This window comes from Sphaerodactylus townsendi, linkage group LG07 (genome assembly GCF_021028975.2).
Source record: "Sphaerodactylus townsendi isolate TG3544 linkage group LG07, MPM_Stown_v2.3, whole genome shotgun sequence".
Taxonomy (NCBI): Eukaryota; Metazoa; Chordata; class Lepidosauria; order Squamata; family Sphaerodactylidae; genus Sphaerodactylus; species Sphaerodactylus townsendi.
The window spans coordinates 113679059-113706995 of record NC_059431.1 but is presented as its reverse complement, the minus strand read 5'-3'; the positions used below and the strand labels follow the sequence as shown (position 1 = coordinate 113706995).

The following is a 27937-nucleotide window of genomic DNA, read 5'->3' as shown; positions in this document are numbered from 1 at the left end:
GGAGGGAGGGAGGGATGGCATGCAAGGAAGGGGAGGGGTGGCATGCAAGGGAAGGGGAGGGAGAGAGGGATGGTATGCAAGGAAGGGGAGGGTGAGGAAGGGCCCCCAGCATCTGGACATGGCCCACCCACCCTAGTGGCGGAAGGAGAGGGAGGGGAGAGGTGGCATGCAAGGGAAGGGAAGTGAGGGAGGAGGGGGAGTGAGGGGTGGCATGCAAGGAAGGAGAGAGGGGGGAAGGGCCCCCAGCATCTGGACATGGCCCACCCACCCTAGTGGAGGAAGGAGAGGGAGGGGAGGGGTGGCATGCAAGGGAGGGGAGGGAGGGGAAAAGCTGCAGGCAAATTTGGTCAGGGAAGCTGTGCTGGGCGTGGGAGATTGAATCCTCAGATTGAATCCATGTGGGGAGAAGATATATTTTTCTCTAAACTTGTGGGATTCCCCAAGGTAACAGAAAAATCTTAACCCCCTAATTTAAAAAGTGCAAAGGTTTAATAAATCCCAAAATGCTGGGGAAGGTGAAGATGGGGACAATTCCAGTACGGTTTTTCACTGAAGTCTGGACAATTAAAAACTGGGGAAAGTTTTGAAAGGGCAGCTGAGCGGGTGACCACAGAGCTTTCCCACTGGGAGTGGGGGGATCCTTCTCACCCCAAACTCTGTAACACGATATGCAAAATTTTGTGGGTCCCCCCACTTGCAATAAAAATAACATTCACAGTGGCAGAGGGAGGGATAGCTTCAGCGGTGGGATCCAAAAATTTTAGTAACAGGTTCCCTCGCCAGCCCCCCCTCAGCAAAGGGGGCAGAGGCCAAACCTGAGCCCTGGGCAAAACCTGAGTTGGATGCCCCCCCCATGGGCAGCCACCCCACTACGATCCCCCCAATATTTTTTTTTGCACCAGGTCATTTCTAAATCATCATCACATTATAGAAAATGCCCCAACTCACAAATCTGAACACAGCTGGTCTGCTGACACCTATGGTCTGCTGGTGGTGTCCACCCACAGTTGGCTCAAGTGTCCTCAGTGAGGGCAAGAGCTTTTTCAATAGTGGCCCCTGCCTGGTAGAACTCTCCGCCAGATGAAATCTGGGCCCTGTGGACCTTCCTAGATTCCTTAGGGCCTGTAACGTGGACTCATTTTGCCAGGATTCTGTTGAGGATGGTTGCAATCATGGAGAGAAACGCATCTTACCAGGACGTGCCTCTGAAGATGCCAGCCATAGATGCAAGCAAAATGTTAGAAGCAAAAACTACCAGACCATAGTCTCAGAGTTCGGCAAACCCGCAACAGCACAGTTTTCTACTGTGCTCTGTCTCACCAAAAGAAAAGAAATTGTAACTCTCAGTCATTGTTATTTTAGAATGCTTCGTTTGGGTCTCGTACCCACCTAACAATTGTGGGTACTAAAGCTAAAGAGAAAAAAAACGAAAGTGAAAGCTAAAGAAAATTGGCTAAAGCTAAAGAGAAAAAAATTCAAAAAAGCTAAAGCCACAGCAAAAAAAAATTGGCTAAAGCTAAAGAGAAAAAAATTCAAAAAATGAATGTCTAATGATCATGTTTTATTCTGATACATGATGTAGGAGGCTATTTTATCGATTGCCATTTAATATTTTGTTAAGTATGTTTCATCTCTATTTCTAGATTGTTGAATTGAATGTCCTGAGCCTCCCTGAGCTCTGTGACCGAGGGGAGGGGCAGGGTATATATAGAGTTGCAGCTCCTGGAGATTTGGGCGGGTGGAGCCTGAGGAAGGCGGGATTTGGGGAGGGGAGGGGCATCAATGGGGTACAATGCCATACGATCCCCCTTCCAAAGCAGTCGTTTTCTCCAGGTGAACCGATCTCTGTCACTTGGAAATTGGTTGTAATAACCTGGAGGGTGGCTATCCTAGGTTTAAGACTAAAAAAGAAAACAATTGCTCTTAGCACATCCATGCCTAGAAACATCTCTGGTCCACAGCTCAAATATCCCAAATGTTGGGCAGCTCAAATATCCCAAATGTTGGGCAGCTCAAATATCCCAAATGTTGTGGTTGGATTCTGTCTCACAAACATCTCAGATGGTTGAATTTTGCACCAAAAGATTGGGACTTCATTTCTTCCGCAGGACTTGCCTCTGGTCTGCTGACTGGTCTGTGGTATGTTTTCCCAGCATCCTTTGTGGGAGATACCAATATCTTCACAGCAAAGACCAAACCGGTTCGCTCTATATCCGCACCATCTTGTGTGTCCTTGTTGCTCTCTTTCCAGGTTTGGATGAAGAAGGAAGCCTCTACGTCTTTAAGGAGGACCACATCATTGAGTTTGATGGACAGATGGCCGCCGACGTCTTGGTGGAATTCCTCCTGGACGTGAGTGCCAGCAAAATTGGCATGATGTTCATTGACTTTTCCAGCAGAAAGACTAGTTTATTTCTCTGGTCTCATTGCATATCATACACGTTACGAAAGAAAGAATATTGTCATGCAGGTTACCAGACATTTGGAACACAAAGACATCTTGTGCAATGTCCTTATCAGGAAATGATTATTATTCATGCTTTTTTAAATGGGTTTCAGAGAGCGAATTCGATTGAGAATTTGCTCAGGGGAGGAAAAAACACCAGCATGTTGTCACTTGTTTAAGACTAGCAATGGTGGTAAGTCTTTCTTTCAGGACCAGGAGTCTCCAACATGCTTCATGAGGCTGTAGCTGCCCACGTCCCCTCACAAATGCACATTTGAATGCTGGCTACGGGGGCTCGCTTTGCCCCCTGATTCCACATGGAGTTCGGGAGCAGCGTAGGCCTGTTTCATTCGAGCCTGCAGTTTAAAGCTCAACCCAAGTCCCGCTAACATCAGGACCAAATCGAGCTCTGGGGCCGACCAGCTCTAGCCAGTGGTGGGATCCAAAAATTTTAGTAACAGGTTCCCATGGTGGTGGGATTCAAACTGTGGCGTAGCACCAATGGGGCTGGGCGGGGCACCACGGGGGCGTGGCCGTGCATTCCAGGGCGGGGCATTCCTGGGCGGGGCTGTGGCAAGGACGCAGCCGCTGTGTTGGTCCTTTGGCGGGAAGCGAATGCACACAGGCGCAGGCTGCCACGCATCGTGCAACTCTGCTGACTGCTTCAAGTTCCCATGCTTACCAGTTGAGAGGGAGGGGCGTAACTAAGGCAAAAATCACCAATTAGTAACCCCCCCCCCCCAGGGCACACACAAATAATTAGTAACCTACTCTCGGGAACCTGTGAGAACCTGCTGGATCCCACCTTTGGCTCTAGCTTTATACTGTTGGCCCCAACCCCAACCTCCACCTGACCAAAGGGGCATTCCTGGGCGGGGCTGTGGCAAGGACGCAGCCGCTGTGTTGGTCCTTTAAGGGAAGCTTAATGCACACAGGGAAGCAGGCTGCTACTAATAACGGTGCACCTCCTGCTAGACTGCTTCAAGTTCTGCGCGCTACTGCTGAGAGGAGGGGCGTAACTAAGGCAAAAATCACCAATTAGTAACCCCCTCTAGGCACACACAAATAATTAGTAACCTACTCTCGGGAACCTGTGAGAACCTGCTGGATCCCACCTTTGGCTCTAGCTTTATACTGTTGGCCCCAACCCCAACCTCCACCTGACCAAAGGTCAATGCTTCTTCTACAACAGTGCCTGCCACTACATGTTCGTAGAAGCATGTGCATTCTCAGAAGCACACACAGGAATTTATTTTAAATCTTCCAAATAAATCATGGGCTGGGGATGCCAATATCCGGGTGCATCCTGGAGAGCTCCCTCTCTTACAACTGATCCCCAGATTAAACAGATCTGTCCAGTAGTGGGATCCAAAAATTTTAGTAGCAGGTTCCCTCACCAGCCCCCCCTCAGCAAAGGGGGCAGAGGTGTACCTAGGCAAACCTGAGCCCTGGGCAAAACCTGAGTTGGATGCCCCCCCCATGGGCAGCCACCCCACCACGACCCCCCAAAAAATTTTTTGCACCAGGTCCTTTCTAAATCATTATCACATTATAGAAAATGCCCCAACTCCCAAATCTGAACACAGCAATGGTGAAACACACAGGTTCTTTGATAGAGACTGGTGAGATAAAAGGTACGAAAGGCTGAGAATCCATGAATTGCAGGACCTAAAAGGGATTAGCCCAGTTCAGGGCGTTACATTATTAGTCGCAATGGCTATATGGAACCTTCACGTTCAAAGTCAGGATGCCTCTCGGGGAGGCGAGGGCGTGGAGACGGAAAAGCGGACCCAATTAGTAACCCCCTCTCAGCACATACAAATAATTAGTAACCCACTCTCGGGAACCGGTGAGAACCTGCTGGATCCCACCTCTGGATCTGTCCCCCTGGGCAACAGGACTGCTTCAGAATGAACACCTTCCCTCCCGCAAATTCCCTGTTCCTCTGGTTCCACACCCGAAACCTTTTAGGTATTTCCCAACCCAGATTTGGCTTCCCTCGCTCCAACAGACTTCTCTTTTCTGTACCGTCGGAAAAGGAAGTCTGTTGGTCGCAGGTTCCCTGTTTGTTAGTAAACATTGGACAGTACCCACTTCACTGTTACATAAAGACAGACTGGCTGATATTCATCCAAGCTCAGTTCCATGGAAGCCCTCTTTCAGATGATGGTAGAATTAGACGTCTGAGTGTATGTGGCCTGAGAGATTAACATTAGTGGTTATGTATTGTCAAAGGCTTTCACGGCCGGAATCACTAGGGTGTTGTGGGTTTTCCGGGTTGTATGGCCGTGTCCCAGTAGCATTTTCTCCTGACGTTTCACCTGCATCTGTGGCTGGTATCTTCAGAGGATCTGATGGTAGTAAAACAAGTGGAGTATATATGCCTGTGGAATGTCCAGGGTGGGAGAAAGGACCATTTGCATTGGTTAAGGGTGCAACTGTTGCATTGTTAACCAATGCAAACGGTTCTTTCTCCCACCCTGGACATTCCACAGGTATATATACTCCACTTGCTTTGCTTCCATCAGATCCTCTGAAGATGCCAGCCACAGATGCAGGCGAAACGTCAGGAGAAAATGCTACTGGGACACGGTCGTACAGCCCGGAAGACCCACAACACCCTAGTTGTGATTATGCATTGTTCCTGTGGCAAGAAGTTAGAAAGCATTCTACGATTAAAAAGGTCCTGGAAATGGTGGTTTAATAACCAAATTTACTGTCATCTTTTTGTGGAAAAGCGTATAGTTTGGGCAGCGTCTTCTGCTGGACCATCAAGCAGTGGCAGTACTATTTCTGTTGCCAATAAGTTGTTCTTCTTGACCAAACCCCCATTTTTGTGGCAGCTGATGGAGGATCCAGTGGAGATCATCAACAACAAGCTGGAGCTGCAGGGCTTTGACCGCATAGAAGAGGAGATGAAACTGATCGGCTTCTTTAAAGGAGAAGACTCAGAACGTGTGTTGATGGATTCTTAAAGTTGAAGGTGGAAGTTGAGAGGGGCTGGGAAGGTGGGCGGTTCCAGACCAAACTCTGCAGGCAAGCAGAGATCCTTTAAGTAGTTCTTCATTCATGGAGAACCCTTGTAATTTTTTTTCCCCCATGAGTGAAAAAAGTAGCTTGGGGGTTACTATGAAAATGTCCCTCCCTAGGCCTGCACCTTTGGCACAATCCCCACTCCTCCACCTGAGCGGCAGAGGCTTATCTGGTGAACCAGATGTGTTTCCACGCTCCTGCATTCCTGCTGGGTGACATTGGGCTAGTCACAGTTCTTCTCTCAGCCCCACTACACAAGGTGTCTGTTGTGGGGAGAGGAAGGGAAAGGAGCTTGTAGGCCCCTTTGAGACTCCTTACTGGAGAGAAAGGTGGGATATAAATCATAACCAGAGGTGGGATCCAACCAGTTCTCACCACTTCTCTAGAAGTGGTTACTAATTTTTTCTGAGTGTGGAGAAGGCGTTACTAAAGCAACCTCCCTGCCCAATAGGGACTGGAGGTGTGCGTGTGCGGCGGCGCCACTGTTTGAATCCCACCACCGTCGGAACCTGTTAGTAAAATTTTTGGATCCCACCACTGATCATAACTCTTCTTCTTCCCTACCTCTATTTGAAAATATGTCCTGAAATAGGTTCTAGAGCAGAGGTCCCAACACGGTGCCTATGGGCACAACAGTCTGACCCTGACCTGAATAGTCTGGACTAGACCAATCAGAAGCTAAGCTGGGTCAGCCATGGTTAGTATTTGGATGGGAGACCACCAAGGAAATGCAGAGTTGATTTGCAAAGACGAACAATGGCAAACCACCTCTGACCATCTCTTGCCTTGAAAACCCTACAGAGTCACAATGGCCGTTTCTGCACGGCCACGCTGGGGGTTGGGTCGGCGTACATGACACTGACCCAACCCCTCCGGGACCGTCCGCACGAACGGTCCCGGTTGTGGTGGGGAAGACGGCGCAGCCTCCGCAGGTTAAAAGCATCTCCCAAACGTTTAACATATCCTCCGGCCTGAAAGCGCATTGCATTGTGTTGGGACATGCCCCCCCCTGCCCTGCGCAACAGCTCGGAAGTCACAGGGCGGGGGGGCGTGTCCCCTGGCCTGTGTGACGTGCCGGAGGCCAGAGGACATGGTAAGGCGTTTGGGAAAGGGGGTGGGAATGGCGCTTTCCAGCCACTGCCATTCGCACGGCAGCAGTTGGAAGCTGCTGTTTCCCAAAAACCTCGCTTGGGTAGCGAGGTTGGGAAACAGCGGCTTCGCGCCAGTGGGGGTAGCGAGAGCAGTGCGGCTGCGATGCAGCTGCACCCCCCATGCGAACAGCTCCCTAGGGACAGCGTTTTTGCCATCCCTAGGGCGCTGTTATTGGCCCGTGCGGAAAGGGCCAATAAGTCTGCTGCAGCTTGAGGACACATCACACACAATTGGAACCCTGTACATCCACCAAAAGATTGTTCCCTGCAGCGCCGGTGGGGCGTGGTTTGCAAATAAGCATGTTATGGACAGAGAAATGTCATTTAGAAGGGTCTCCCTGTAGCTAAGGGTTTGAAGTTAATGAACACATGAGACTTTTAATCCTGTTTCCTGTTCTGAGACAACCTTGAGGTTTTCGCTTGTCTGAAAAAAACACCCTGAGAGCAGGGGCGTGGTGAGGGGGAACTGCGTCGAGGGCACATGTGTGCCCTGTGCCCCTGCCACACACACCCCACCACACCCCTCAGTGCCCACGCCACATCCATGCCCACACACTGGCATGTGCCCGGGGCAAGACGCCCCACCTCGCCCCCTGGCAGCTACGTGTCTGCCTGAGAGCAAACACAGCCCAGTTCCTCCAAAGTTTGGTCGTTTTTTGTTTTGACTTTATAGAAAGAGGTGCATGGTGTTGGCAAAACCAGCTACAGCTGCCAACACAAGACAGCAATCTGGGCAGTTGTTTGGACTTCATTTCAAAAGCAGAGGCGTATCCAGCGTGGGACAAGGCAGGGCATGAGCCCTGGGCATCATACCTCAAGAGGGGCCAGTCTGCACCCTGCAGCCTCTGGGACCGTCTGCACCCTGCCCCACAAACTGCGCATGGAGTTTGGGACAAGCGCATAGTTGAATGCTGAACCCAGCTCACCACGTGCAGCATCAAACTGAGCACTTGACCTGACTGGCTCCAGCTTTATACTGCTGGCTCTGCAGTCCCAAGCTCCACCTCCAAAGGTCAGGAGCCGGTCAGGCCAGCGCTCAGCTGTGCTCAGCTTGACTGGGTTGAACTTTAGACTTCAGGCTCCAAGTCTGGACCCAGCTGAGCCCAGCATTGAACAGGTGGAATTCAGGGCCAGGGCGAGACACAATAATGCTCACCCTGGGTGCTATTTTGGCAGATGCACTCCTGTTTGGGGGCGAGAAGTTTCTTTTGACTCCCTTTTCTGCCAATGCTGGCTGTGCTTGCCTTGATCTATGTTTAAGGGGATGAAACGCTGATCTGTCCCTTTTCCTTCTTGTTCTCCTTTTCAGACTACAAAGCATTTGAGGAGGCAGCTGAACATTTCCAGCCTTACGTCAAGTTCTTCGCCACCTTTGACAAAGGGGTAGGTCCTTGGGCCACCAGGAGGGGTTTAGCCTTAGTTTTTTCTTTCATTATTTTAGAAGAAGAAGAAGAAGAAGAAGAAGAAGAAGAAGAAGAAGAAGAAGAAGAAGAAGAAGAAGAAGAACAAGAAGAAGAAGAAGAAGAAGAAGAGGAGGAGGAGGAGGAGGAGGAGGAGGAGGAGTTTGGATTTATATCCCCCACTTTCTCTCCTGCAGGAGACTCAAAGGGGCTTACAATCTCCTTGCCCTTCCCCCCTCACGACAAACACCCTGTGAGGTAGGTGGGGCTGAGAGAGCTCCGAGAAGCTGTGACCAGCGCTCGGCCGCCAAGCTGGCGTGTGTGGGAGTGCACAGGCTAATCTGAATTCCCCAGATAAGCCTCCACAGCTCAGGCGGCAGAGCTGGGAATCAAACCCGGTTCCTCCAGATTAGATACACGAGCTCTTAACCTCCTACGCCACTGCTGCTCCAACTAGTTCCCACCAACTAGTTCCCCCCACCCCCGCCGTGCATTCCGAGCATCCAACTGAGGACCAAATTTGACTTGACTTTATTTTGATTTTTACCCTCCCTCACACCCGCCTAAGGCTGGGCTCAGAATGGCTGACAAGACTCTGAGAAAAGCACGACCAGCTTACGAAAACCCCACCAAAACATATCTGCAAGAAGTCTAAATTTGACCAGAGCAGGGCCTGATAGGTCGTTTCCCCACTTACCATTGACCACCCTTGCTGTGCGCTACTCTCAGCGCGCATCATTTCTGGCGCGCTCCCGGGCTTTCCCACGAGTGCAGGGTCATCAAAAGGCGCCGTTTTGAGGAGCGCCAGGAATGACGCGCGCTGAGGGGATGCGAGAGTGGCAGCGTCGGGGCGGCTGCGTTGTCGCCACCCCTGTAGTGGGGAGCGCCGCGGGACCCCGCGCTACTTGGCGAGAGGAGCGCGCAGCAGATGGTAAGTGGGGAAACGACCAAACTCTTGCTTATATGTGACAAAAATGGGATTTGACTCAAAAAGCTTATACCTTGCAAAATGTCCTCCGTCTTTAAGGCACTCCTGGGCTCAAATTTTGTCCTGCTACTGCAGACTAATGTGGCTAGTCACCTGAACTGAGGCTGAACCCGATTTCTTCCTGCCCTTTCCGATTAAAATCAGCGTTTAGCTGCTTTTCCTTCCCCCCCCCCGCCCCCCCCCCCGTGGGGAAGAAAGAAGTCGCTCCCGCCTCTGCGGAAACGATAACATTCAGTTTGGACGGAATGCACCCACTGAAGTGGAGGTGGAGTGGTAGGAGAGATGGCTCTCTGACATGTAATGTGGTTTCAGGCTAAGGATAGGTAAGGCAATTCAGTGTGGCTGGGAGAAACAGGTGCTTAGAAATGGCAGGAAGTGCCCCCAAATGCACGCAAATGTGCCCACTTGTGCCCAGTTTAGAAGGAGAAGTAGGAGGAGGAGGAGAAGAGGAAGAGGAAGAGGAGGAGGAGTTTGGATTTATATCCCCCCTTTCTCTTCTGTAGGAGACTCAGGGGGGCTTACAATCTCCTTGCCCTTCCCCCCTCACAACAAACACCCTGTGAGGTAGGTGGGGCTGAGAGAGCTCCGAGAAGCTGTGACTAGCCCAAGATGGGGGCTACAGTTTTGAGGGCCCATAACTTTGGCGCCAACTTGGAGGGGGCGGCGGCAGGTGGCTGGTCTATCACTGCTCTGGCCTTGGGGATGCTCGCCTCCACGACGGTTCTTTCTTTCCTCTGTGCCCTTCTCACATTCCATGGGATGAGGGAGGGGGATTTATGGTTGCTGCGTGGGGATTAATACAGGGGCAATTGCAAACATGGGCAGAACTGACTTTCGCAAAGCCAGGAACATGCAGTTGTTATCAATAAAGACTTCTGATCAAAAATCCAGAGTCCCTTATTGGCTTCAGTCATGGAACCTGACATTCTCTCAGTAGCCCTTGTTTCTTTACTCCCTGCCCACATGGACCTGCATAGAGTCAGACCTGTCAATAGGTCTGTCCTAAAGAAGAGGAAGAGGAAGAGGAAGAGGAGAGGAGGAGCTTGGATTTATATCCCTCCTTTCTCTCCTGCAGGAGACTCAAAGGGGCTGACAATCTCCTTGCCCTTCCCCCCTCACAACAAACACCCTGTGAGGTAGGTGGGGCTGAGAGAGCTCCGAGAAGCTGTGACTAGCCCAAGGTCACCCAGCTGGCGTGTGTGGGAGTGCACAGGCTGATCTGAATTCCCCAGATAAGCCTCCACAGCTCAGGCGGCAGAGCTGGGAATTAAACCCGGTTCCTCCAGATTAGATACACGAGCTCTTAACCTCCTACGCCACTGCTGCAGTGGTCTGTAAGGGGATTGTTTTTGCCAGACAAACTGGTGGGGTGACATCTCAGATCTGTAGAAGGAGCTTCCAGCTCCTTGTAAAGCCCCATTTGGCCCAGGTGAGGTCTGGGTGAAAAAAAGGCCAATCTCTTTCTCTCATCCTTGTCAACAAGGACCCCCAGAGATTCAGAGAGGTGTCACAGTCGCTATTTTTAAATTCATCGCAGTATACCTTATGCTTGGTGAGCACTTTATGGAAGCCAGAAAAAGGAGGATTTGGGGAGAAAGAAAGGAAAGGAACTGAGACAACGAGTCTTTAATGACCCACAAAAACAGCTTTCAGAAGTCCTGATGGACAATGGGTGCCTTCTTTCCCTTAAGGGGAAGCAACATTTTCAGGTGTTGAGATGTCCTGCCCAAAGACAAATTCTGGAGAACATGCCCTAGTCATCGTCATCATCGTCGTCATCGTCATCGTCGTCATCATCGTCATCATCAACATCGTCATCTTCAGTATTTATCTTCCCAGCAAGGACATCTTCAATCCAGTCCTCCAGCTCCTCGGGTGTGGGAAGGTCGTCGTCATCTCTGATGTCCATCCAAATACTGTCAGCCTAAAAGACAAGGTCACGCAGGAAGACAGATGGAGAATGTTCTCCGCGCATACCTTGAGGTGGGGCAGAGCTTGGGACAGTGTTGGCATATGCGGCCGCCAGGACCCAGGTTTCTAACGGGGCCCGTGGCTGCCAGCCCCCCCAGCCCACTCACATGTGACTGTTCCCCCCAGCCACGTCCTCTGCTGCACTCAGTGCCTGCTGTCACCACACCTACTCCAGAGAAGGGGCTCCCCTCTCCTATGTTCATGGACATTTCTCTTCTGTTCATTTCCTTTGATGCTTGTAACTATAGATAACTAGGAATGACCCTGGCGCCAACTTGGAGGGGGCGGCGGCAGGTGGCTGGTCTATCACTGCTCTGGCCTTGGGGATGCTCGCCTCCACGACGGTTCTTTCTTTCCTCTGTGCCCTTCTCACATTCCATGGGATGAGGGAGGGGGATTTATGGTTGCTGCGTGGGGATTAATACAGGGGCAATTGCAAACATGGGCAGAACTGACTTTCGCAAAGCCAGGAACGTGCAGTTGTTATCAATAAAGACTTCTGATCAAAAATCCAGAGTCCCTTATTGGCTTCAGTCATGGAACCTGACATTCTCTCAGTAGCCCTTGTTTCTTTACTCCCTGCCCACACGGACCTGCATAGAGTCAGACCTGTCAATAGGTCTGTCCTAAAGAAGAAGAAGAAGAAGAAGAAGAAGAAGAAGAAGAAGAAGAAGAAGAAGAAGAAGAAGAAGAAGGAGGAGGAGGAGGAGGAGGAGGAGGAGGAGGAGGAGGAGGAGGAGGAGCAGGAGCAGGAGCAGGAGCAGGAGCAGGAGCAGGAGGAGGAGGAGGAGGAGGAGGAGGAGGAGGAGGAGGAGGAGGAGTTTGGATTTATATCCCCCTTTCTCTCCTGCAGGGGCTTACAGTCTCCTTGCTCTTCCCCTCTCACAACAAACACCCTGTGAGGTGGGTGGGGCTGAGAGAGCTCCGAGAAGCTGTGACTAGCCCAAGGTCACCCAGCTGGCGTGTGTGGGAGTGCACAGGCTAATCTGAGTTCCCCAGATAAGCCTCCACAGCTCAGGTGGCAGAGCTGGGAATCAAACCCGGTTCCTCCAGATTAGATACACGAGCTCTTAACCTCCTACGCCACTGCTGCTCACAATATATATAGAAAGAATATCTCGTATTTGCGGACCAGCTGATGCCGGGCCAGCTGGCCATTTGTGCCAGGAAAATAGCACTCTTCAGACTAGGTTTCCTTCAGTCTTATCAACTGCAATGAGAATGTGAGTAGATTTTTGCAATGCACTTGGTCGATCAATTTACTACGCTCAATATTATGCTTCCATCAGTGGGCAAAACTCTGCTACATTAATCAAAGGTACTGAATATCCCTGACTAAGGAGACATTCATGGGTGATTGGATAATTTTGCCTTCATGCTTGAGCCCTGGCTTTGTTTGCAGGCAGAACCGCTGGAGGGAGGATCAGAATGTCTTGGGCCCTTTTGTGCCCTTACAGTTCGCAGTGCGGCTCTGTGCTTTGCAGTGGGGTTTCCTAGTGTTTCCTCACGTACAGACAAGGAATACACAATACTAGAACCAGGGGGCATTCATTGAAAATGCTGGGGGGAAGAATTGGGACTAATAAAAGGAAACACTTCTTCACACAACGTGTGATTGGTGTTTGGGATATGCTGCCACAGGAGGTGGTGATGGCCACTAACCTGGATAGCTTTAAAAGGGGCTTGGATAGATTTATGGAGGAGAAGTCGATCTATGGCTACCAATCTTGATCCTCTTTGATCTGAGATTGCAAATGCCTTAGCAGACCAGGTGCTCGGGAGCAACAGCCGCAGAAGGCCACTGCTTTCACATCCTGCATGTGAGCTCCCAAAGGCACCCGGTGGGCCACTGCGAGTAGCAGAGAGCTGGACTAGATGGACTCTGGTCTGATCCAGCTGGCTTGTTCTTATGTTCTTACGTTCTAAGGAAGTGTCTCACTGCATTCCCTGAGTTTAGCTGCCATTTTGACTGACCCCTGCTTCCGGGGCGGGAAGTTATTCGCTAATTCTTTGGCCATTTTAACAATCTACCACAGGAGCAATGGATCGAAAGTCTCAACATTTAAAAAAGAAAAGAAGCTCCACCGATCTCCGCAAAATGCCAGTGGGGGAGTGAGCGGAACTGCTCCTGCATAGGCGAGGGGAGGAGTGGAAAAGCCCAATGAAACTGAATGTGCAGGGAAGACATTGCATTTTGCTCTCTCTGTGTCTGATATCACGGGGCTTCTCTGTCCTGCAGCCCGGTGAGTTCTGAAATGGGGGAAATGTGCACATTTGAGAATCTGACCCAAAGGGAATGTACACTTGACCCAAAGAGACCAAATATGCAAAAGAGTTGGAGACACCTGTAGAACAGGTGGAGCGAGTCTGAGGTTGTCTTTTGCTCCAGGTAGTTGGAGTAGTTTGTATCTTCTCCCAGGTACTGCTTAGAAGCCTGAATAAAGCAGTGATTACTGGGCTACCAACTTGACCTGGATGGCACAGGCTTCCCCAACTTGTGAGATCTGAGAGGCTAAGCAGGGGTGCTGTAAGTCAACTATGGCTTGACGGTGCTTTCCACCACCACCACCACCACCACCACCATTTTGGCGCTGGCATCCAAGGCAAAAACTCAGTTCTCAAAGAGTGGCTCTGAGCAGCCATGTGTGTTTGAGTGGGTGTGGACTGGGAAAGATTGAGTCTCTTCAAATTCCCAGAATGGGCTCAAAAACACGTTCCACCCAAGGAAGCCAGAATTAAATGTGCCTGGAAAACAACCTTGGGTGACTATCCCATGACTGTCCCCAGACCTTCTGTATCTATTTGAGCAGAGTTTCCTGGGAGGGTCAAGAATATTACCAAGTTACCATGTCTGCAACCACCATTCAGGAAAGCATCTGCTTACTAACTAGCGAGGATAACTTTGGGGTGCTGTGTAATTTCTGGGCTGTATGGCCGTGTTCTAGCAGCATTCTCTCCTGACGTTTCGCCTGCATCTGTGGCTGGCATCTTCAGAGGATCTCTATGATGTAAATTGTTTATCTGCAGTATGTTTGTTTATCATCAGATCCTCTGAAGATGCCAGCCACAGATGCAGGCGAAACACGGCCATACAGCCCGGAAACCACACAGCACCCCAGTGATTCCGGCCAAAAAAGCCTTCGGCAATACGAGGATAACTTTGCCTGCCTCTGCATAGTGACCCTAGACTTCCTTGGTGGTCTCCCATTCAAGTACAAACCAGGACCAACCCTGCGATGTGATGGGATCTGATTTGCCTGGGCCACCCAGGTCAGGTGGTGTGTGTGAGCAAATGAGCCTTCTTTCTGGACCTGGGACAAGCCAGAAATTCAACCGGATTCTCAGCCACGGTGCTGAATGTGTTGTTAGGGACCCTAACGTGATGTTAGGGAGGAAAACGTTATTGCCCTCCTAGTCAGCTTATAGAGTGCCTTAAACTGTGTTCAAGGAGCTGTCCCCCCTTAAAGGATCAAAAATACATTTGGTTTGACAGCTGATGTAAATTGTTTATCTGCAGTATGTTTGTTTACCTAGCAGTATGTTTACCTGCTGTTTTAAGCTGGCCGGGGCGTACCGCCTATGGGGACATGGGGTAACCAGGTTGACCTGGATGCTGGCGGCGGCTCCAAGCTGTAGACCTGGATCCAGGTGGTAGACTCCAAGTGGTAGACCTGGGCTCCAGGTGGTAGACCTGGGCTCTGGACGGTAGACCTGGGCACCAATGGAGGGGGGGCGCCCTGGAAAATTCATATTTTGTTTCCAAGCTCCATTTTTTCCTAGATACTCCTCTGAATCTGGCCCTGGTCATGATTGATTGTTTCTCCTTTTAACGAGCCCCCTGTGGTCTTTCTAACAGCAAAGGCATATTTGGTAACCAAGGACACGGGCTCTGTGAACTGATACTCACATCGGTGACGTTGACCACACCGATCTGTGGCTTGTATAGATCCAGCTTGAAGATCTTTTCCCAATATGTGACCAGCTGCAGGAACAGAAAGATGGGAGAGGGTAAACAGCTTCCTATTCATAGAATAGTGGTGGGCTTCCAGCCTCCAGACAAGGGCCGGAGTTGCCCAGAATTAGAATTGATCTCCAGATGACAAAGACCAATTCCCGTAGAGAAAATAGCAACCTCAGAGGATTTTGAGCTGGGAAAGGACCAGCTAGGAAAAGATTAACCATCTTCCCCTCTGGCCTTAACAAAAGTCAAGAATTCCCGAAATCTCCCCAACAGCGGGTTTGAGGCTTGTTTAGAAACATAGGAGAGAGAAAGAAAAAGAGTTGGATTTATTTTCCCCCTTTCTCTCCTGTAGGAGACTCAAAGGGGCTTACAAACTCCTTTCCCTTCCCCCCCACACAGCAAACACCCTGTGAGGTAGGTGGGGCTGAGAGAGCTCAGAAGAACTGTGACTGGCTCAAGGTCACCCAGCTGGCGTGTGTTGGAGTGTACAGGCTAAGTTGAATTCCCCAGATAAGCCTCCACAGCTCAGGCGACAGAGCGGGGAATCAAACCCGGTTCCTCCAGATTAGAGTACGCCTGCTCTTAACCACTATGCCACTGCCACTTGTGGCTGTTTTCCTTTCTTTTGCGCCTGGAAACAAGTCACAAAACTGCCCTGGCTACTCACCAGTGGAAAATCATCCGGGTCGATCCAGACAATGCTCAAGTCGGGATTGTTGGTATTGTCTTTGGCCACCTGCTTCACAGTCTCCAGGAATTCGTAGCCATCTGCAAGGATGAACACATGGGTGTATGTCACGGCCACGCACACCAACCACAAGGGGAATGCTTTGTGTTTTTCACTGTTACCAGGTAGGGGGAGAAGGGTGGACTCCGAGAAACTATGCAGCTGGACAAAGAAGGGGGTTTTCTGGCACACCTTCTGAGAAGCTGAGAAGCTTGTGTTTTTCTACTACACAGCTATGTCCTACTCCACAGACTGTTTGGTAACTAGTAATCCATCAACTTGAGGACAGGATCCTTGACGTGGCCAGGGAGTAGTCATGCAAAGCTTCCAGACCTTATTCAGCCTGCTTGTGCCTGGTGCATCGCGCACCCCACATCCCCTCAGTGCTACACCACTGGTTGTCAGTCACAGTTGACTTATGGCGACCCCATAGCGTTTTCAAGGCAAGAGATGTTCAGAGGTGGTTTGCTATTGCCTGCCTCCGCATGGGCAAAGAGAGTTCCGAGAGAACTGTGACTGGCCGAAAGTCATCCAGCGGGCTTCATGTGGGGGAATGGGGAATCGAACCCAATTCTCCAGATTAGAGTTGTCTCTGGGCGTTTCCCCACTCACGATCCTCCCCCCTATGCCATGCGCTGCTCTCGGCGTGCAGCATCCCTGGCACGCACCCGGGCGTCCCCACGACCCCATGCTCTGTGCGGGGTCATCAAAAGGCGCCGTTTTCTCCAGCGCCAGGGATGCCGCGCGCTGAGGGAGCGCGACCGCGGCAGCGTCGGGGCGGCTTCGCTGTTGCCGCCCCTGTCGTGGGGAGTGCAGGGGGACCCCGCACTACTTGCGGAGAGTAGCGCAGGGCTTAAGGTAAGTGGGGAAAGGCCCTCTGTCTTCTAGCCCTGTGGAAGTAAAGAGGTATCTCGTACCTGGGTCATCTTCTTCAGCAAACGCCACAATGTGAATTCCATCCATGTCATCCTCCTATAAACGAACACACAAAAAATGTCCCCAATGATTCCTTCACATTTTATCGGTATTTAGAGCACTTAGCAAAACACAAAGAAAAGTTAAGACATTGGAAACTTAAAAAAACACTCATTCAGTACAAGGACTTCCAATTTCATCTACGCTGAGTGTCAGCCGTAAAAAATTAATACCACTTGCTCTTTAACAGCATACTTAAAATTTCAACTTAATAACCACTGCTAATAATTGTTTTTCTATTAGGCTAAGGTGACCAGATTTTCACCTTTTTAAAGCGGAACGCGCACGCACACGGCCACAGGAGTGCACTGCCTTCTGGGGCGCTCCCCGGTTTTCCACCCTGTGACAGGAACCGGGAGCACCCCAAAGGCGCACTGTCACAGGGCAGGAAAAGGGGAGCACCCCAGAAGGCAGTGCGGCAGCCTTCCAAAAATCGGGACATTTAAAAAACCCCGCGGGACGCGGGACAAATTGGTTAAAAGCGGGACTGTCCCGCCAAAAGCGGGACATCTGGTCACACTATATTAGGCATCATATTAACAACCCACAAATCTTCAAAACCACAAATCAAAATGTTCCTGACGATTCCAAAGAGATGGAGAAGAGGATTCCAGGGAGAGCTGGAGTTGAATCGGGTTATTTAAATGACTGGGAAGAGGCCTGCTTCGAAAAAAAACACCTTTGCAAAACAAGGAACGTTTCAGATGAAAACTATATTGAAAGAATGAGGATTGTTTCTGTGGGTCAGCGAATGAAATTCTCTTGTAGGGAACTGGGGGAGGCCAATGGAGATGTGAGGATTTTGCTTTACATACTCCTTGAAACAGATAATGTTCCCAACGTCCAGGTGAGGAGCAGAGTCCTGGAATGATAGATGGTCTCTAGAGTACAGGGATCAGTTTCCCTGGAGAAAATGGCAACTTTGGATGGTGACTTCTAGGGCAGTGATAGCGAACCTTTTCGAGGCCGAGTGTCCAAATTGCAACCCCAAACCCATTTATTTATCTCAAAGTGCCAACACGGCAATTTAACCTGAATACTGAGGTTTTAGTTTAGAAAAAATGGTTGGCTCCGAGGCATGCGTTACTCGGGAGTAATCTTGGTGGTAGTCGGGGGCTTTGCGTTGAAGCAACCGTGCAACTCTTCCAACGGGTGAATCACAACCCTGGGAGGGTTTACTCAGAAGCAAGCCCCATTGCCAGCAACCGAGCTTACTCCCTGGTAAAGGATCGTGCTTTAGTTCTTCGCATGAAAATCTGTCGGGTTTAACAGCGCTTAACAGGCTTACCTACACTGCTTCCCCAAAACTTGGTCTTAGGTTTAATGCTAATAATCGAGCCCAGCGGCCCAGGCCAGCCCAGATGTGGGGGGGAACTCTGCACGTGCCCACAGAGAGGGCTCTGAGTGCCACTTCTGACACCCGTGCCATAGGTTCGCCACCACTGTTCTAGGGCATCAAATCCCCACCCACCCAATGAGATGGTCTAATGCAGGGGTGGCCAACCTAAGGTGCTCCAGATGTTCATGGACTACAATTCCTATCAGCCCCTGCCAGCATGGCCAATTGGGTATGGAGATTCTGCTTTTTCAAAAAAAAAATTGGGGTCAATTAAACCCAAACTTGTAAAATACCAGGAAAAAATGGTGCTCCCCCTTGCTGTCACACCATTAACCTGTTCCAATAACACTGTCCTAACCTGGATAGCCCAGGCTAGCTTGACGTCATCAGATCTCAGAAGCAAGCAGGGGTGGCCCTGTCAAGTATTTGGATGGGAGCAGTGGTGGGATTCAAATAACTTAGCAACCGGTTCCAGTGGTGGGATTTAAAAAATTTAACAACTGTTTGTTAGAAGCACTATTTTAACAACCGGTTCTGCCAAAGTTGTGCGAACCTGCTGAATCCCACCACTGGATGGGAGACCTCCAAAGAATACCAGGTTCATGACGCAGAAGAAGGCAATGACAAACTACCCTTGAAAACCCACTAGGGGCGATTCCGCACACGAGTAAAATAGGTTCGACCCAGTTCCCTGAGAAGGGTACTAACCTAGGTTGAAGCCATTGTTGTTCCCCACTGCAACCAGCTTGATCCCAGAACTCTTCGCCGTTCTGTTCCGATTGGCTACTGTTCTACAGCCATGTTCCGTCTATCCCCACACACGTTATAAAAAAAACTGCCACAGGAATGGAGGGATGAAGGTGGCGTTTTTTGATTGGCCAGCTGTATGCATGCCCGAAACACTCAGCTGTGATTGGCTGAATGGGGGACTCCTGGCACCAGAGATTCTGCACTTTACTGGAATCGAGCTGAGTTCGAGGGTGGTTCCCTGAAAAAGTAGTAGTTCCCAACTGGAGTCGGAAATTTGACTGTTACACGGGGCGAAACTGGTACAAAACCACATTGATCCCAGTGGTTGTGCGGAGCACTTAGGTCGAACGCAGCTCGAACTTAGGTCGATAACGCAAGTGCGGAATCGACCTAGGAGTCTCCTAATTTAGGTGCGACTTAACCGCCCAAAAGCCCAACGTTGTTGGGATAGGTACAGAATTTGGCCTAGAAGACCTTCATCCATTGCAAGCGTGCTCAGTCTGTTGCTTACCTGGATCAGTGCATGATTTTTATTTGCCAAACTTCCTTGTATCAGCTTGCTCTCTGTGTCGTTATAAAGCTTGATTTAGTCATGTTTTCCAAAGAGCAGTAAAGGGGTTGGGATGTTGGAGGGGCCGTCATCCTTAAAGTGCGAAGTTGCGAAAGTGCAACAGATCATCCCCAGAAGTGCAAACGAAAAGGGGATGCAGTAAAAGGTCAGAGACTTCAAATGGCAACGTGGTAGCAGTACTAATCCTTTTAGCAAGAACTAGTATTTCTTATCAGTTGATGGCAGCAGCCAACAACCAGAGAGAACTTGGTGAAATCACTCTAGGAGTTGGGAGAGAAGGGAAGATGGTGGCCACTTGGGGCAGCTATATTGCTTTCTGAGCTCACAGTGCATGAGGCATTATGCATCTATCTCCTTACATATCAGATTCTGTCATGATACATAAAAAAGAGTAAAGGTTCACAAAAGGTCATCTTCTAAGTTAGCAGGAGTTTTCCCAACCCAAGGCCGGAGACAGTCTAGGGGCAAGAAGTAGCAAAATTAACTTTTAATATGATTGGTTAGTTCAACTGTAACTCTGTCTAGAGTCTAGACCAATGAGAGGCTGTTGCCTGGGTGGGGAAAAGTATCCTGTTGGATGTATGCATCGTATATGCTATGCTAAGTTCAGATAGAGATAGAGTCTGAGTTAAGTTCAGTGTGTGTTGAACTTTTTGCTGAAGAGTTCTGTATAGTCTTATAGTCTTGTATAGAATAGACTTGTGTAGCCTTGCAACTGCTAAAGTAAAACCTTCCTATGGAAAGAACATCTTGGATGAAGAGTATTCTTTTCCAAGTGTGATAGAAGGCTGCAGTGAGTGCAAGAAGACTATAAATCTTCTCATCTTACCAGAGTAGCTCCGCTTTAAACGCTGCTGATAGATTCCCCATAAGGTCAATTTACAGCTCTCCTCAGCTCTTTGGCCAAATTCAGATGGCCGAAAATGCTTTCTGCCGTTTCTCTGTCCCTCCGGTAAATTCTGAGGTCCTTCCATGCCTCTAAGGATCTTAAGACACCTCTTCATTACATTCTGGTCATGGTGCTTGCCAAAGCAGCCACATCCGAGGCAGGAACAGGGGACTCTTCCCAGGATCAGGACTTTTATTTATTTGTATCCCACCTTTCTTCTGCCTTCAACCTGAGGCATCCAAACGTGGCGCAAAAAGGGGCAAGACTGGGTCGAGGCAACGAAAACGGGAACGTGGAAAGGGGACTTGGGAGAGGTCGATGTGCGAAAGCGGAGGCCGTTTTCTTCCCAGGAGTCACGGGGTTGGCAGTGAGGCCTTGCTAGCCGGGCCCGGCGAAAATTGTCTTGGCAAAGGCCACCCTACAGTGGCAGCTGGGCTATTTATTGCACACCTGTGATGAATGTCATTTTGGAATCACACCACGAAAAGCCCTCATGTTGCTTGTCTTCTACCAATCCCAGGGCCCCATTTCAATTGCTACTAATGTGAGAGGGGGAAAAATTCCATCTAAATGCTAATTTCCTTCCCCTCTGAGCCCATGAGTGACAGAACCCCCATAAAATGAAGTGCTAAAAGATTAAGTGGAAAACATCTCGGGGGTGGGGGGGGGGGAGAATTGCCAGAACGCGGCTTTTGCTGCCTTGCGGAGGGGAATCAGATTTTCACAGGGGCGTTGGGAGCAGATTTACTACCGAAAGTCAGAGCCAAGCAGTCTACTGTATGTGTGCGGCTGTGTGTTTTCATTCTCCTCCAGACAATTTCCAGCTGTCTTCGTGCATACGCAATACCAAAGTCGATCTCATCAAGCGAGCCACAAAAGGTCCCCTCTCCAAGCGGAGGATTCGGCGAGCTTCGCTTTCCACGAATCTTCTGGAGGACTGTTTCCAGAGCAATGGAGGGCGCACGCAGCCATCCGCATTGGGGATGAGCAGCAGACATTTTCCCCTTGAGATCCCACAGCAATCTGTCTGCCTCATTTTTACCCTGCCCTTCCTCCAGAGGTGGGATCCAGCAGGTTCTCACAGGTTCCCGAGAGTAGGTTACTAATTATTTGTGTGTGCTGAGAGGGGGTTACTAATTGGTGATTTTGCCACGGGATTTTTGCCTTAGTTACGCCCCTCCTCTCAGCAGTAGCGGGCAGAACTTGAAGCAGTCTAGCAGGAGGTGCACCGGCGTGCATGGCAGCCTGCGCCTGCGTGCATTCGTTTCCCACCCAAGGACTGGTGCAGCGGCTGTGTCCTTGCCACAGCCCTGCCCCCGGAATGCCTGGCCATGCCCCCATCGTGCCCCGCCCAGCCCCATTGGTGCTACGCCACGTTTGAATCCCACCACCATGGGAACCTGTTACTAAAATTTTTGGATCCCACCACTGCCTTCCTCCCAAGGACTCAGGGCAATATCTGTGGCAGGGAAGTGCCTGGTATGGCTGTTGGGCAATCTAGTCTCACTAGGGCCCCTTCCGCACATGCGGAATAATGCACTTTCCATCCACTTTCAATCCACTTTGCATGTGGATTTTACTGTGAGGAATAGCAAAATCCTCTTGCAAACGACTGTGAAAACGGATTGAAAGTGCATTATTCTGCACGTGCGGAAGGGGCCTATATGATACGTGCATGGCATTTCTAGGGTGGAGAATAAGTTCGGCCACATTTTCTACCTTCCCCCTTTTCAGACAGTATGGGCATCTTTATTCAAGCATGACGTTTTAAAGCAGTGGGTGAATTAAATTCAGACCTTCTGAAACCTTTCTCTCTACAACATAGGTGTCAAACTCGCGGCCCTCCAGATGTTATGGACTACAGTTCCCATCATGGGGGTGCACGATGCACTGGGCGAGCACTGATGTGGGGTTGTGGCCGGGGCGTTCTGGGGGGGCAGGGGTGTGGCAGGGGCACAGGTGCCCTGGGCGCAGTTCCCCCTCACTCCGGCCTGCATTTAAGTACATATATGCTATCAAATCACAATTGATTTATGGCGACCCCAAAAAGGGGCTTTCAAAGCGAGTAAGAAGCAGAGGTAGTTTGCCATTGTTTTCCTCTATGGAGCCTTCCTTGGTAGTCCCCCATCCAAGTATCAACACTGCTTTGCTTCCAAGATCTGATGAGGTCAGGTTATACCACATGGGAGTGAAACTGGTTAGGGTAGCATAGAGCGGAAAGGACGAAACGAAACTGCTAGAGTAGTGTACTGTCCACCTGGTGGTTTAACTAAGCAAAGACTTATGTAATGCATTTAGAAACTAGTTAAATATGACTGGAATGATACTAAAAATGTCCCCCCTCCCCTTTTAACATCTGTGGAGCTTGCCGTCCCTCCTCTCTTTTTTAGGGGATTTGTTAGTAGATCGCCATCTGTTGTATTTTGGTATTACCCCGCTGCTTTTAATGGGGTTTGATTTTAATGTGTATAGAGCCATTTTAATGATTTATTTAATTAGCCTTGAGATCTATTGATTTTATTGTGCTCTATCTATATGTTTTGTTGTTCACCGCCCTGAGCCCGTCGGGGGAGGGCAGTATATAAATATAATCAATCAATCAATCAATCAATCAATCAATTAATTAATTAATTAATTAATTTTTAAAAAACTGTCCAGAAGTGCATTAAATTTAGGTACTTACCTGCTTGCGAATGCTGCTTTATCTTTGTATTTCTATATGTTAACTATCTCTAAATTGAGACGATTGTATATATTATTGCATGATGCGAGGCACTTCCACCAACCCCGATGAAGGGCCACTATTTACGAACCCCTTAAAATCAAAGATTGTGTGACAGTCAAATGAATGCGCTCGATTCATCCGTGCCTGTGGTTTTTTGACTGTCCTAAGTACGAGGCTAGAAGAAGAAAGTTTCCGACTAAATGAATAATCCAACCTTCCACATTTCCTGATCCTGCACAATGAAGATGGCTTCGTAATGGTCTGAATCAAAACTGCGCAGTCGATGTGGCAAAGTTCTGTGGTTTTGTGGTTTGTTGCCAACGTTTTTAGAAAACGGGTGTATGGCTCGTGGGTTGTCAAAACTCAAATAAAGTAAAAACAATACCGTTCCATACTGTACCGTACCACGATCCAATTTGCTGCACTTACCCAGGTCTCAAACATGTCTTCCGGGCGCAACTTGCGTAGTGTGGATCTGAAAATATGGGGCAGTTTTACAAAGGATTCATTCCACTGGTTACAACTGTTATTGATCAATTTCAATTCAATTTTAACCTTTAATGGCATATAAATTATTAATATGTTTCCATTTTTAAAAAGAAAACATTTAAAACATTGACGTTATTGCCCTCTGGTTTTCAGGGCTGTTACATCAGGGTCCCCTCATATTGAGGGGCCTACCGTCCCCCCCCTTTTTTCTGGGGGTAGGTTTTAAATCTGAGGTTGGATGCCTGCTTTTATGCTTTTATGTATTAATTTGTTTCCGCTTGTTTTAGGTTATTTTAGTGCTGACATGAGATGGAGCTTATGTCTTTATATTGTATATGTGTTTTGCTCCTGTTGTCTCTGAATCCTTGCTGTTCACCGCCCGGAGCCCTTCGGGGATCGGGCGGTATAAAAGCCGAATAAATAAATAAATAAATAAAATAAATAAAATACGGGTGTTTAAAATGCTTTCCAGGAATTTAGCCACTGCCAAGGCGATCACTGGATTACAGTCACTTAGCAAAAAGCGAGTGGTCAGGAACTTGGAGTACTCAAGTCTTGGAAGCAACAAAGGATGAATTCAAATCATGCGCAGGTTACTGTGAAGACAGCATTCCAGAAGAATATGAGTTATGGTTTCTATAGATCCACATCCGCAGCGGCATAGTCTCTGATGTTTAGGGATCTGGAGGTATCTCCCTGAGGTTTCCGCTGATGGGAAAATATTGAGGCGTGCTAGCATGAATGCACGACGTTGGTTAATGGATAGCAAAGATGAGAGATATTTGGCTGCAGCTCTGTAACTTGGTTGTATTCCGAGGGAGTGAGGAGAGCATACAGCCGCCTTTGTTGGATAGAACTGTTATTGATCACCACGGTGCCCTTGGGCAGTATGCTGGGATCCCTGTTCTATGGAGAACCTGCAGTTGCATAAACCTGACAGCAACAGGTTCCTCTCAAGACCAGACACCCAACGCGGGAAGTAGTTTTTGCTAGCTTTCCACTGTCTGCATATGTTGAAAACACTGATTTGCATGGAGACGGGCCCTAGGCTCCAAAAACTTTTGCACAATCCTCGTCTGGAAAATAGGGCTATGGAAATCAGCTCTAAGCTGAATACTGGGCAGGATTCTGTGTACCAGTCCGCAGTCTTACTAGCTGGTTAACTTCACAAATATAAAGCACAGGCTTGTTACCACCAGACAGCTCTAGATTGGCCGTTAAGCATAATAAGCACATGGTTAGGGCATTCATGGGAAAGGGGGCACCACAGAAAGTGAAAAGGGTGGGATCCAGCAGAGGTGGGATCCAGCAGGTTCTCACAGGTTCCCGAGAGTAGGTTACTAATTATTTGTGTGTGCCGAGAGGGGGTTACTCATGGGTGATTTTGCCCCGTGATTTTTGCCTTAGTTACGCCCCTCCTCTCAGCAGTAGTGGGCAGAACTTGAAGCAGTCTAGCAGGAGGTGCACCGGCGTGCGTGGCAGCCTGTGCCTGCATGCATTCGTTTCCCGCCCAAGGACCGGCGCAGTGGCTGTGTCCTTGCCACAGCCCCACCCAGGAATACCCTGCCCCCAGAATGCCCAGCCGCACTCCTGTTGTGCCCCACCCAGCCCCATTGGCGCTACGCCACAGTTTGAATCCCACCACCCTGGGAACCTCTTACTAAAAATTTTGGATCCCACCACTGGGTACCACCCCCACAGAAAAGTACCATGGCTAAAAAAGGGGACGTGAAAAAGGGGCACCACTATCACAAACAACAGTTAGTTCAACTTCAGGTGAACTAGGGTCCCACAATAAAGGTTTCTGGCACATACATGCATATCTTACAAGTACAAATGCAGCCAGTACCCCAAACAAAAATGCATAAAGACTAACTTGTCTCTATTCTTGTTAGAACTGGCTAAGGTTGCAAAAATATCAGGAAATGAAGATTCGGAGGACAATAAGAACTTTATAGACCAATGGTCTCATTGGATTATTTGGAAGAGAAAAGTAATCAAAAATATACTATACTGCATGGAATTTAAATTGAATTCTAAATCTATCACCTGTTTTCTTTCTCTTCAATTTCCTTATATAGCGTGTTCCAACGGAAGTTGAGCCCCGTATTTAAATTTACTTAATTTTTACTGTAGTTGATAAAAAATACTTACATAGATGTACTAAATGGATTTGTAAAGACGATTGATCTATTTTTCAGTTTATGTAAATATTTATGGCACAAATACAATTTGCAAAACTTAAAAAAACAACCATGTCTCTATCCTGTATTAGGCCCATTCCACACATGCAGAATAATGCACATTCAATCCACTTTTACAATGGTTTGCAAGTCGATTTTGCTATTCCGCACAGTAAATCCAGCTGCAAAGTGCATTGAAAGTGGATTGAAAGTGCATTATTCTGCATGTGCGGAAGGGGTCTAAGTGTCATCACCTAGGGAATGCGAATTCTGGCCGCTAAAGTTACCAGCTATAAGCATACACACTGATATCCTAGCAACCACCAGGACTAGCCAGTGTATTTATATATCTATATTGCCACAGTATCAGTATGGGTTAGAGCAGGTAAACACACAAGTAAACAAAATTATGAATCTTGCAAATGGAAGGGCCAGGGCCAGTGGTGGGATCCAAAAATGTTAGTAACAGGTTCCCATGGTGGTGGGATTCAAACTGTGGCGTAGCACCAATGGGGCTGGGTGGGGCACAACAGGGGCGTGGCCGGGCATTCCGGGGGCGGGGCATGCCTGGGCGGGGCTGTGGCAAGGACGCAGCTGCTGCGCCGGTCCTTGGGCGGGAAACGAATGCACGCAGGCGCAGGCTGCCACGCACGCCGGTGCACCTCCTGCTAGACTGCTTCAAGTTCTGCGCGCTACTGCTGAGAGGAGGGGCGTAACTAAGGCAAAAATCCCGTGGCAAAATCACCAATTGGTAACCCCCTCTCGGCACACACAAAGAATTAGTAACCTACTCTCGGGAACCTGTGAGAACCTGCTGGATCCCACCTCTGGCCAGGGCACCAAGGTTGGATGGGGCTTCTGGCATCAGTTGGACTTAATCTGGCCCTAGCAGTAGACCCCCATTTTGAGTATATAAATATGGCAGTCATGGACTGACTACCCATCAGCACCGTGGCGCACGGTGGGACAGGAAGTGTGTCGAAGCAAAAAAAATATTGTCCCAATCTGCTTCCTGTTTGCAGGGCACTGAGATAGGAGGCCTGTTAGGGCAAGATTTCTTATCCCGATGCGCTTCCTCTTGCCCCGCCTGAACTACCCAAGAGGGGGCGCTTCAGCACAAGTCATTCTTTGTACCTTTTATGCTCATTCACAAACTCCACAAGTTCCTCTTCGGTATAAGGCTTTTCAGGGACACGGACAGGGTCATCCATGAATGGCTCATAGAAATCCACCTCGTTCACCTTCAGGCCCAGTTTCTTTGCAACCTGTGGGCAATCAAAGGTGTTAGACCAGAAAAGGAGGGACATTCCTGGTGGTGGGAAACAAGATGTCCCTGTCTCAAACTGAATGGGTTCTCATTGTTGGAATTAAGCACCCAAAGTCAAGAATAAATCCACATATAGCATTGGTTCCTGACCTGGGGTATGCCAGAGCATTTAGGGGTATGTGAAAAATTACATATAGGGTTTGCTAATATGGGGGTGCAATTTTAGAGAAATGGGTTGGGAACCACGGACATATAGGGAAAAAAGGCTGGGAACCACTGACATATAGGGCAAAAAATAAATTATGAAAGTTATGGAAATGATAATCTATATCTGTCTGTCTGTCTGTCTGTCTGTCTGTCTGTCTGTCTGTCTGTCTTGGGGGGAGGAGGAGGAGGAGGAGGAGGAGGAGGAGGAGGAGTTTGGATTTATATCCCCCCTTTCTCTCCTGCAGGAGACTCAAAGGGGCTTACAAGCTCCTTGCCCTTCCCCCCCTCACAACAAACACCCTGTGAGAGCTCCAAAAAGCTGTGACTAGCCCAAGGTCACCCAGCTGGCGTGTGTGGGAGTGCACAGGCTAATCTGAATTCCCCAGATAAGCCTCCATAACTCAAGCGGCAGAGCTGGGAATCAAACCCGGTTCCTCCAGACTAGAATGCACCTGCTCTTAACCACTACGCCACTGCTGCACATACATATTATAGCGGCTAAAAGTCCACTGTTCTTAGCCACGACACTGAGCGGACTCTCAAGGGGGACAAGTCCTAACAGTTATCTTATTGGGGGGGGGGGGGGAGGCATAAGACAATTGCATTGCATAGCTTGCACAATGCAACCTTGCTTGTCTCCCCACCCCGTACCCCACCCCACACACCCCAAGGCAACAACTCAATGAAAAAGGCAAGAAAAACTGGTAATGTACTTTCGTGGACAGCCTGATGCTATTCTTCGTCCTGGAGAGGTTTTCTCCTTCTTCCCTTCACAGGCAGAAAAAGAAAGCCCCATCATTCGGACAGGCCAGAGGTGTTCCAGCTGCCAGGGAGGCGCCCAGGATAAGAAGCAGCCTCCGCCGCC

General features: G+C 49.2%; 2 protein-coding genes and 1 long non-coding RNA gene across 3 annotated transcripts in view; 2 read left to right on the top strand and 1 right to left on the bottom strand.

Moving 5' to 3' along the window:
- Positions 1 to 27937, top strand: part of PHC1 (polyhomeotic homolog 1) — a 249717-nt gene that overhangs the window by 12173 nt on the left and 209607 nt on the right. The window lies entirely within an intron of this gene.
- LOC125437301 lies at positions 2248 to 8017 on the top strand. Its single transcript, XR_007245167.1, has 3 exons — positions 2248 to 2352; positions 5290 to 5401; positions 7940 to 8017. It is a non-coding gene; the product is annotated as an uncharacterized LOC125437301 (long non-coding RNA).
- Positions 10630 to 26905, bottom strand: LOC125436355 (calsequestrin-2-like). The gene is made up of 6 exons (XM_048503276.1): positions 26733 to 26905; positions 23356 to 23401; positions 16595 to 16649; positions 15618 to 15718; positions 14897 to 14971; positions 10630 to 10942 (listed from the first exon to the last, which is right to left on the bottom strand). Exons 1-6 carry the CDS (start codon positions 26903 to 26905, stop codon positions 10772 to 10774), a joined length of 621 nt encoding a protein of 206 aa, XP_048359233.1. The 3' UTR covers positions 10630 to 10771.

What these genes read in the sequence shown, in the direction of transcription:
- LOC125436355 (XM_048503276.1), bottom strand. Translation starts at nt 26,905, where the DNA reads ATGTCCCTCCTTTTCTGGTCTAACACCTTTGATTGCCCACAGGTTGCA. An exon ending in ACCCGGATGATTTTCCACTG is followed by an intron (nt 14,972 to 15,617) that starts GTGAGTAGCCAG and finishes CTGTTCCTGCAG; the next exon opens with CTGGTCACATATTGGGAAAA. An exon ending in GTGTGGTCAACGTCACCGAT is followed by an intron (nt 10,943 to 14,896) that starts GTGAGTATCAGT and finishes CTTGTCTTTTAG; the next exon opens with GCTGACAGTATTTGGATGGA.